The sequence below is a fragment of the Poecilia latipinna genome, unplaced genomic scaffold, assembly GCF_001443285.1.
Source record: "Poecilia latipinna isolate Pla-1442-1.1 unplaced genomic scaffold, P_latipinna-1.0 Scaffold2075, whole genome shotgun sequence".
Classification (NCBI taxonomy): Eukaryota; Metazoa; Chordata; class Actinopteri; order Cyprinodontiformes; family Poeciliidae; genus Poecilia; species Poecilia latipinna.
In genome coordinates, this window is record NW_015114691.1 from 37,854 (window position 1) to 49,025 (window position 11,172).

The following is an 11,172-nucleotide window of genomic DNA, read 5'->3' on the forward strand; positions in this document are numbered from 1 at the left end:
TCACACAGAAGTGAAAAAAGGATTTCAGCAAAAAATTGGAATTGAGCATCTAGACCTAATGTATGCACATAGCCATATACACCAATATGCAGATCGGTACTCAACTTGCTGTTAAGTGAATTGCTTAGGCGCACATTGACATGTGGCTGGAGGAAGCTGGAATAGAACCTTTAATTGGAAGGTGCCTGTTCTTCCCACTGATCCAAGTGATTTGCAAAGCTGTTCCACAGGTGACACTTTCACAGAATAACTCATCTTTATTACAACATACTGTGCAACTAGTGATGTGCAATATGGCATAAAATTCATATCACAACTTATATTGTGTTGGGTGGCGGTAGCGATATATATGTCTTGATATAATTTATATAAAACTTACAATAGAAAAAAAATCACATACTAATTGAGTAGAAAGTATATATTTGTATGCATAAAAACTCATTTAATGCTTGTTTTTGTGGATGTTATTTGTATGTAACGTTTGTAACTGTTTTAAGTTGCTGCCTATCACTGCCAGGTCTCCCTTAAAAAAATCAAATTTTAAGGGAGTGTTGTGATCCGTGTTTTTCTGTGTAGTTATTTTGAGATTTTCTGTGTTTATCGTTATCCTGTTCCCTGTGAGTCTCTGTCTCTGCGTCTTCCCTGTTGATTGTCTCCCAGGTGTGTCTCGTCCCCTTGATTACCCCGTGTGTATTTAAGTCCACCTGTTGTCTCTTGTCAGATCCTCGTCATTTGTCGCACGTTTATGGTTGAGTTTCCTTAGTAGAACTGTGAAGTCCTGAGGTTACTTGTTTTCAGTCTACAGTCTTTATATCAGTTGCTTTGTGCTAATTTGCTGCCGTGCTGCCTGTTCTGGACTGTTAGGAGCATCATTATTATTAAATTCATCATCACCTTCACTATAACCTGGGTTCTCTGCGCCTCTCCTCACCACCACCAACCACACCCAATGACAGGGAGACCTGGCAATGATAGGCAGCAGCATAATCTGAGTGGTGTCCACCTGATTAAATCAAAGTTAAATAAATAAATAAAAAATATATCTCTATAGAAACACAGCAACTTTAATGTAATGATGTCTGCATCAAACCTGATTTTTTTTCTCCAGTGTTCTGACTGGAACTTGTATTCAGCTGCAATGCTGGTGTTCAAGCCCATGCTTCGTTTAAGGTGGTAAAAACAAAATGCTTGTATTTCCTCTCTTCCACACATTTTGCAGATTAATTTTTTTCTGCTCCTGATTTCACTGTTTAACCCTTGAGTGTTCAAGCCTCCAAGCGGTCTGAAGAGATGGGGTCATTTAAACTGCACAAATTTTTTTATTCTGTCCACGATCCGGTGGGGTTGCATTTGTGCACTTTTATGAGGTTTACTTTTTGTGGTTTTGGAAAGGCCATCAACCTGCCGCCCCACGACGGTTCGCTGCTGTCCTACCGTGACATTTGCTGTGCTCCTTCTAAGCATTACAATAAGACGGCAGGCAGGCTAAGAAACAGTATCCAATTGGACTCAGCAGACCTTACCTTGTGCACGTAATGGGTAACAGAGTGGCTAGATAATGAATAATTTCTAAGTGCTGTAAAGGACCATACACATCTATGGCATCAGATTTGCATAAAAAAAATAATCTCCTATTATTTTCTATGAAACAGCACACACCATCAACATCTGGTTCTTTCTCAACTGAGTATTTCTACACTGAACAGAGATTAGGACCGTCTTGTGATTAGACCACAATAAAAACAGCATTAAACAGCAAATGTGGATTTATTTTTTTTTTAACATTGATAAGATTCTTTACAACACAATTTGATTTCTGAGAACCTCTACTCTATTAAAAAGAAAACAATATGAAAATAGAGATTCCAGAAATATTTTGTAATGCTTGTAGTTGTCATGAACCCGTTAAACATGTGTCATATCATGTCATCTTATTCTGTCTTTTGGAGCTGGGTGCATTTTTACATTTATGGACTCCACATCTGCCACAGAAACATTTATGAACAATGGAGAACATATTTTAAAAGAAGCACTTGACAGGTCAATAAAGTTAGAAATATCAAAGGCAGGAGCGCACAAGAAGGATAGTAAAAGAAGAGGAAGAGAAGAAAAAACAAGGAAAATAGAAAAAAGATTTTAAAAAGATTACAGTATGGGAGTATAACAAACAAAAATAGGCAACCTAAAAGAGAAGAAAAAGAGAATGAGAGACGTACAGAAGAGTGAGAATGAATGAAGTAAAACCTGAACAGAAAGAATGAGGGATTGGAGAGCTGGAAAAGTTAAACAGAAATGGAAAAGTCTGACTTTCTTGGGTCTGATCTGTTTATTTCTTTTTTCTTCTAAAAAAAAATCTCCACCCTGTCATTGACTGACCACACACACACACACAAACCCTTCTATGAGTGTGTACACACATGTTTGCATGACTATCTTTGTGGGGACTTTCCATTGACCATTCATTTCTACAGCCTAAACCTTAACCTTATCCTAACCCTTCCAAACTCAATTCACACCTTAGTCCTAAATCTAACCCCTGACCCAAAAACAGCATTTCCCCTTGTGGAGACCAGGCTTCTGTCCCCACAAGGTATTACAGACAAACGCACACACCACACACACACACACACACCTGCCCTCGGGTCTGCATGAAACTTTGTTTATGAACATTTTCACTCCTTTTTACCGGGCAGCAGCAGCTGAACTCTTCCTCAGTCTGTCCCTGGTCTCTCTCATAATCATCCTCTGACGATAATAAAGCCCCTGAATCGCTAATTCTCCCTCCTTCTCCGCAACTGAATCTGCTCCAGCGGTCAAAGTTTGTGTAGTAAACATATCGGTTTGTTTGACACATTTTTCTGAATGGGCTTATGTGCTTTTCAGCTTTTGTCGTAGTTTTTCTGACCAGCTCCGTCTCGTATCCTCTCACTTTTCTCGGACTCCGGTTAACCGTGAAATGGCTCCATTTATAGCCTCAGAGGGGAGGGGCAGGCCAAGGAGAACCGAGGGATTTCATTGGATAAGCCCAATGTCCGTCAATAAAATCAACCAATGCGCTGTCGTGGTCGATAAAAATTATATTTAATATACTTTTTTTGTTAAATTATCACAGCGTAGGGCCGCCAGGCATGGACAATAAATGCATCAGTCTGTAGTCCAGACGGTCAGTCCTCCCCTGGACAGAAGTTCAAACTCAAACTGAATGCAGCTTTTTTTCTTTTTTTTTCTGTTTAAATTGCCAACCCACCACAGTGGCGGGTGCGTTGCTCCAATTTACACGCCACTTCATACTTTTACCCGCATTTGGCCAGTGGCGGGTGATAATTTCCACCCCTCATTGAAACAGTTACTGATCCCTGAATCTGAACACAACTGTTTAGTCCCAGACCTCTAAGGTCCCTTCACTTTTAGCATGTGACGTTCCTTTTACTTTACCCACTGAAAGTAACAAATCTGCTACATTTTTTAAAATCCCAAGTAGTGGGATTTTTTTTTAAATCCCACTACTTATAAATAATTTTTTTGTCTGTAGTGGCCTTTATTTGATAGTTAACTGACAGGAAAGTGGGTAATGGGAGAAGACATGCAGCAAAGGTCGCCAAGGCCGGGAATTGAACCTGCTGCGACAGCTGCGTTGAGGACTAGGGCCTCCATATGTGGGTTGTCCTTAACCCCTGCGCCACCACAGCACACCATATTGAGTGATTTTTAACCCAATTCTTGTAGCTCCAGTAATCTCCTGAGATGTTTTCTGTTTAATGACCTTTAATTTGAATTTCATTAAGCACATTGATCTTGTTTCTACAACAGGGTGTGTATTCCAACAGGGTAAGTTAAGAAGTCAGTGTATTAGTTAGGATTAAATGACTTGTCCTCAACCAAAACAAAATAATTAAGCCTTATTTAGCTTGATGCTGTTGACAGGCAGTGACTATGTTTTATTCTTGCCAAGCTATTTTTAGACTAAAAAGGAATGATTTCATTAAAGCTTATGAGGAAGGAAAGACTTAAGATATAAAAAAATATCTGTGGCATCTACAACTGGTGGAAATAGAATGGCAGTGGTTAAAACATATTGATTTGTCTCCAAGACGTTGGAGGCTTGGGGTAAGAGAGGATTTTTAACAGCAGAAATCACATAATTCTTTTCTGATTTTTGTACAAATGAATGAGAAACCATTTCCCCTCCTCTGCTCTCTATTGCTCCTCAGATAAGGCAGAGGAGTTGGGACCACCGCCTTCTGTAGACGAAGCGGCTGATGCTTTGAGGACCCAGCTGGGCTTCCTCCTTGGGGAGAAGGTCACAGTTGGAGAGTCATGTTTACCTTATCACAGCCCAAATGATGGACAGGTATGTATCTAACCCAGGGGTGGGCAACTCCAGGCCTCGAGGGCCAGTCTCCTGCAACTTTTAGATGTTTCTCTACTTCAACACACCTGAGTCAAATAATGAGGTCGTTAGCAGGACTCTGGAGAACCTGACTGCTCTTAGGAGGTGATTCAGCTGTTGGATTCAAGGGTGTTGGACCAGGGAAACATCCAAGAGTTGCAGGACCCTGGCCCTCAAGCAACAGGATTGCCCACCCCTGATCTAACCCCAAATGTTCCCTTTCACATATTGTCATAATATTGGTATTAGTTTGACCCATATGCAGTTATGCTCACAGAAAACCAAAAAAGATTTAAAGATTTATTTACAACAGAAATGAAATGTGCAAAGATGATGACTGGCTGAAGGTCAGGTCCAAGACCAGGGGAGGACTTAGGAGGATTGGAGCACTGAAGAGAGGTAGTGCAAAAATGAGGTTTAACAGGAAAAATACAGATGACACCTACTTGTGTGGAAGATGGTAGTTCATCAGGAAGAGGTGAGTGAGATCTGTATGAGAGTCTGACAGAGGTTCCAGAAGAGATAAACAGGTCATAGGGGGTTTGTTTGCTTTGATGTCCAGGAACATGATGGGGGCAGAACGGGTTCAAACAAAACACCAATGAAGCTGGATGAGGGGAGCTTGAGGCTGCAGGTCAGAATAGAAGAGATCTGAGGAATATCTGAAGATTTGCAGGTTGCTGACAGAGCTGGTGAATGATCTGAAATAAGATCCAAAGTTACGTCCGGGAAGCCTTGAAAAGGCAAACACAGAGGAGATAAGTATGATGAATAATACAAACGAGAGAACCACTGGAGCATTGAGGGGCTAGGAGTTACCACACTGGCTAACGTTCTAGTGTTGAAGGACTGGCAGTAGACTCCTCTTAAGCACCATCGATGAGGGTCGATGTTTTGCAGGTATGCGAAAACACACTTGCAGCAGCCAACACTGCCAACCATGCTCCTTAGCCCCTTCTGATGGAGAACTCAAAGAACTGACAGGCGTATGAACACAGATCCCAACGTCACCCTTCTCCCTCAATGGCACTCCTCCTGGCTGTCCAGAAGATGTGGATGGAACGAGAGATAACACAGATATGTGAGGGGTCACAAAAAAGAATGGGGACCCACTGATGTTCCTCAGAACCGTAGCCCTCCCAGTCAATTAAGCACTGCCACTCATGACCCTGCCGACAGGAGTTTGATTCCTTGGACCATTTTGGTTTTATCTGGGAGACGTGGAATGATGTCTCGTAGACATGTTCTGATCAAACCTGTTAGGGTTAACACAGACTGGAAAGGAGATAGAGATGAACAGTTGTGAGACTGATGACTGATGAGAGCAAGGCAAAACTGAGAAATTAACTGGGGGCCACAGTCAGACAGAACTTCAACAGGGATGCCATGGAGACAGAAGACGTGCTTAGCAGGGAGTTGTGAGGTGTGACAGTCTGACTGAAATTTTCTGAAGTAAATAATATGACATGCTTTGGAAAATATGTTAATTATGGGTTAGAGTGGTGGTCATACCCTGATATGGAGGCAGTCCAGTGACAAAATTTAGAGTGATATGAGACAAACAACGTAGGAATTGAAGTCCAGTGGGAGGACAATGTCAGGATTTATTATGAACATCTCGAACATCTCATAATAATGAGATGTTGGGTATCCATTATACCATAATGGATATTATGGTATACCAATAATAAACCCAGGTGAGTATGTATTCTTTGATGTCCTTAAGCATGGAAAGCCACCTGAAATGGTGAGAAATGAGGGCAGTGGTTCTACTGGTGCCAGGGTGAGCAATAAACTTAGTGGAATACAACCAGTGAATGAGACGGGAATGGATTGAGATAGGGATGAAATTTCTGTTTGGTGGGCCATTATAGAAGTCTGGTTCATTCTGGAATGCTTGGTTTGCCATGTCCACAGTCATCATCATCAGTACTTGAGCTTTGGGAAAGAGGCTCAACTACTTGAGCGACTTTCCCAACACTGGGGTCAGTGTTGATGAGACTGAAGGTTTATGAAATTCATATTTCTTGGCTCTGACATAAAGACAGCTCTGAAGAAGGTGTTGAAGGACCAGGCGATATGTCCTTAGTGGTATTCAGGGTTCCGGCAGTAGATGAGGATGTCATCAAGATAGACAAAAAAAAAAAAAAAGATGTTCAGAAAGTCACAAAGGAGATTATCGATGAGGGCTTGAAAGACAGCAGGGGCACTGCAGAGACCAAAAGGTATTTGAAATGACCAATAAGAGTTTTGAAAACTGTTTTTCATTCATCTCCCTGGCAAACAAGATAGTAGATATTGTGGAGGTCTTGTTTAGAAAACATGGTAGTTTCTTGTACTGGTTTGAATAATGAGATGAGAAAAAACAGTTTTTATTTCTACTGATTTGATTCAAATCTTTGTAGTCTATGCAGGGTTGGAGGGAGCTGTCGTCTTTGCTAACAAAGAAAAAACCTCCCCCCAATGGTGAAGATAATATATCCAATGATTAGTGATTCCTTTCTCCGTGGCTTGGTGTTTAGGATGGGAGATGTTGAAGAGACAGTGTCCCCGGGAGTAGATCCAAGGCGCAGTCATATGGGTGATGAGGTGATAATGACGAGGCTTTATGCTTTATCTTTGCTGAAAACTTGTTTTAGGTCATGGTATTTGGATGATGTTGTGGTGTATAGCCAGTTCTGGGAGGACCATTTGATACACCTACAGGAGGTTCTACACCGAATTAAACTGGCTTGACTGACTGTTAATCCCAAGAAGTGTACTGTAGCCCATAGAGAAGTGGAGTACTCTCGTTTTTGTCATTGGTTTTGGAAAGATAATGCCTCAAATGGGGAAGGTGGACGCTTATCAATTCCAACCACAAAGAAAAAGGTAAGAGAATTTCTGGGTATGGTGGGCCTGTACCGGAAATTCAGACCTTCTTTTGCAGAGCAATCAGTACTGAACCACCATACAAAGGGTGCAGTGCCCAACAATGTGTGCTGGACAGAAGAGTATGATTGAGCATTCAAAGACCTCAATTAGGCAGTATGTACTCATCCAGTTTTACACATCCTAGACTTCAGTAAGCCACTCATCTTCCAAGCAAATGCTTCAGGAGTGGGCTTTGGAGTAGTCCTTCAACAAGAGGTGGATGGTGAAAGAAGGCCTGTGGTGTTTCTGAGTTGGAAGCTGCTTGACAAGGAAACAAGATATTCAGTCGTGGAAATAGTGCTTGGCCATGAAGTGAGCTATCAAGACCCTCAGGTATTATCCCTCAGGGACATCACTTCATCCTAGAGACTGACCATTGTGCCCTCCAGTGGTTAAGATGAATGAGGGATGCCAATGTTTGCATCGTCACTGCAGCCCTTTGACTTCACAGTCCAGTACAAGCCAGGGAAGTACAATGTGGTTGCTGACTGTTATCTAGAATAGCAGAGGACAGAGGTACTGTGCTCTTAAGAGAGGAGGGAAGAAATGTAGTGAAGAGATCTTCATTACTGGAACTATTTTTACTGAAGTAACTGTGTAGCACTTTAAGAGCACTTTTTGCACTTTATTAAAACTAGAACTTTATTTAGCACTGCACTTTAAGCATAGATTTGTGCATCAATAGCAATTTGCACACAAGAAGTTTTAACTGTATTTATTGAGTATTTGTAGTGATTAGTATGCAGACTTTTGTTCTGAGCTGTGCACAGATGCTCCTCATTGAGAAGTGAGGTGGTTGCCTGTGAAGGGAAGATAATTCGTACTCGGACCAAGGACCTACTGGTTTGTAAAATTTGAGCAAATGTTTGCGCATAATATGTAAAGTGTGGAGGTGCTAGGATGGAGTGACTCTCTTGTCTTTTCTGTGTCCTCTCCAGGGTGTTTGGACAAATACTTCCCTGGGGTCTTGACACCATTTATAAGTTCTGGGAGAGGCCATGGAAAATTGGGGGGTGGGGAATTGTTTGTGGGTTTTGTTATGGTGTAAGCCTAAAACATAAAATATTTATAAAAAGTAAATAGAAATGTGTTTGTATTTGGTAAAAAGTATTTTCTTTTATTTATATAGGTACAATAGGAATATAAGAAATTGGTTAATTGAGATCCCCTGTGATTTAAAAGTGGTTTGATCCTTCACAGAAGGGACTATTTAAGGCTGTAATTGCACCTGTGTTTTTTTTATTCTTGATGCTGTGTTTTGGAAGAATAAACCATTGCTGTTTCCACCTTATTCTGCCTCGTCTTTCATCTCCACTATAAATCCAGCCACAAAAGTCCATCTTGCTACATGGACACAGATCCCAACATATATGCAGTATAAGGCTTCACAGCCTTATACCACTATGAAGCAAATTATTGTTGTGAAATAATATACATATTGGTCAGTGTATTTTCTTCCCCACAGAGAATGTCTCCTTCCTCCAGTCTGGCAAGCAGCAACTCCTCCCCCTGCACCACTCCACAGCCTCACACTGGGGTGGAGGGTAACAATAACGGCAAACATGCCTCCTTTTACCATGCCTCTGTCACCTCCCCTTCCTCCACACTGGGAAGCAGAGACAGCGGAATCATAGGTGAGACATAAAAGGATGACTCCTGGAGCATCACCTGTAGCAGATGAACTACTCATTTTGAGAATCTCTGTAGTATGCGAATTGTAGTCTGCACAATCTCCATTTATGCATGAAATAGGAGTTGGAAGCCATTTTGGAGAGAGTGGGGTGCATTCTTCAATGTTTCATATCAAACAAAACTATTGTTTCTTAGCTTCTACAGCTCTTTGATAGGCCAGCAGAGGCAATGGTGATAAAGGCGTAAACAAAACAACACTTAATTAAAACTGTTTTATATGACTAACAAGCATGCTCTGTAAGGACAAATAAACAATCATTCCTCCAGTTAAACAGATCAAAAATAAACTCTTATTTTATACGTCAGTGACATGCAGTTTCACATAATCACCTATCCATCCATCCACTGGTTTTACCCACGTATCCTTTCAGGGGAGCTGGTGCCTATCTTCAGTGGTCATTAGGCAAGAGAGTAGGTACATCCTAGCCAGGCTGCTCAATACAGAGACACACAGGACAACAAAGATGTACACCAGGGGTCCCCAAACTATGGCCCGCCTCCTCATTTGGTCTGGCCCCCTGAACAATACCAGAGAGCATTCAGTGTTTTTTTTCATATGTATGTGGATTTTTCTTCAACCACCAGGGGGGCTCTTGAGCAGATATGAAACTTAGTTTCCCTCAATGGAACATATACTAGTCAGTACCAGTCACTGTTTCGCTCACGGTTTTTTTTCATTTGCATTCTGGGTAAAATCTATCTACAAACCCTAACCCAAAACTATTACTTATTGCATTTTCTGAAAACTAAACATTCACATTTCTAATAATAATGTAAATTTTTCTTTGATGCACAAAGTTGGTTGCAAAAGTATTCATATCCCTTGATCTTTACAGCCACAAACTTCAATGTATTCTATTAAGTTACTGCATGGTAGACCATCACAAAGTAGTATAGTAAATATAAAGTGTAGGGGGAAAGACATATTGTTTTTTAAATATTTTAAGATTATTATTTTTGCCCCCTTCACTTCAGCAGGCCTAAAATAAAACACAGTTCAAACAGTTTTGCAGTACCCTCCCATACATGTCTGCCTTTGCTGACAGACCAGAGTTGAAAAGAATCAGTCAAGAGATACAGCAAAGAGGTCTGTCTCAGCACTGGTGGAGTTGCAGAATTTCACAGCTCAGGTGGAAGAATCTGGTCACATGACAACTAGGAGTAATGCTTCCAGAAAATCTGACCTTTATGTAAGAATGACAAGAGAAAAGGCATCATTTGATGTAATCCATAAGAAGCCCTCTTTCTAGCTTACCACAGACCATCCAGTGCTCTCACGAAAAATCTCTAAACAGGCAATTTGATTGAACAAAGTTGAACTTGCATGCAAAACACAGTGTGTGGTGTAAAACTAAAACTGAACTTCACCCTGAACACACTGTCCCACCTGTTGATGTAGATGTGGGGATGGTTTTTATCATTGATGACAGAATTAAAGATGGACAGAGCTAAATACAGGCCAATCCTGGAAGACCATCTGTTTGAGGCGCCAGGACTACGACCCTGAACTTACAGCTATAATAGAATGTATTGGATCAAAGCAGATTTATGTGCTACAACAGGGGTAGGCAATCCTGGTTCTCCAGGCCTAGTGTCCTGCAACTCTTAGATGTCCCCCTGGTTCAACACACTTGAATCCAATATCTGGATTCAAGCTACACTCAAAAAAATGAATTTTTTAACAAAAGAATATCATGTACTTTTAACACAATAATGTCATGTTTCAAATGAAAACATGATAAAATCATGTTGGATAAACAAGAAATTCAATAACTTAACTTTTTAAAGATTTTTTTGGCTCTAGTGGCCTTTATTTGATAGTTAATTGACAGGAAAGTGGGTAATGAGAGAAGGGGGAAGACATGCAAAAAGGTCACCAAGGCTGGGAATCGAACCTGCGACAGCTGCGTTGAGGACTAAGGCCTCTATATGTGGGTTATCCTTAGCCCCTGCGCCACCACAACTTAACTTTTATGAAATTTAATCATGTTGAGATAACATGATTTATTTTCGTCAGACTGATCTTATGCTGAAGACGACTTGCGAGATCATGGAAGATGACGCAAGATCATGGGAAATCACAGCAGACCACGCGAGATAATCGTTTTGCGTGCCGGGTTAGCCATAAGCAACTCTAAACAGGTGGGTTTTAAGTTGAGATTTAAAGGCACTCAGTG

General features: G+C 41.0%; 1 protein-coding gene across 5 annotated transcripts in view; it reads left to right on the forward strand.

Annotated features, from left to right (window-relative positions):
* The window catches only part of LOC106936077 (protein TANC2-like), an 83,711-nt gene that overhangs the window by 22,528 nt on the left and 50,011 nt on the right, over positions 1-11,172 (forward strand). For 4 of the 5 annotated variants that reach the window (XM_015016873.1, XM_015016874.1, XM_015016877.1 and 1 more), the window contains 2 exons: positions 4,212-4,351; positions 8,769-8,937. In XM_015016873.1, the coding sequence (XP_014872359.1) occupies positions 4,212-4,351; positions 8,769-8,937 (309 nt within the window). Of the gene's footprint in view, positions 1-4,211; positions 4,352-8,768; positions 8,938-11,172 lie in introns of those variants that run through there. The other variant, XM_015016876.1, reaches the window with a different exon arrangement.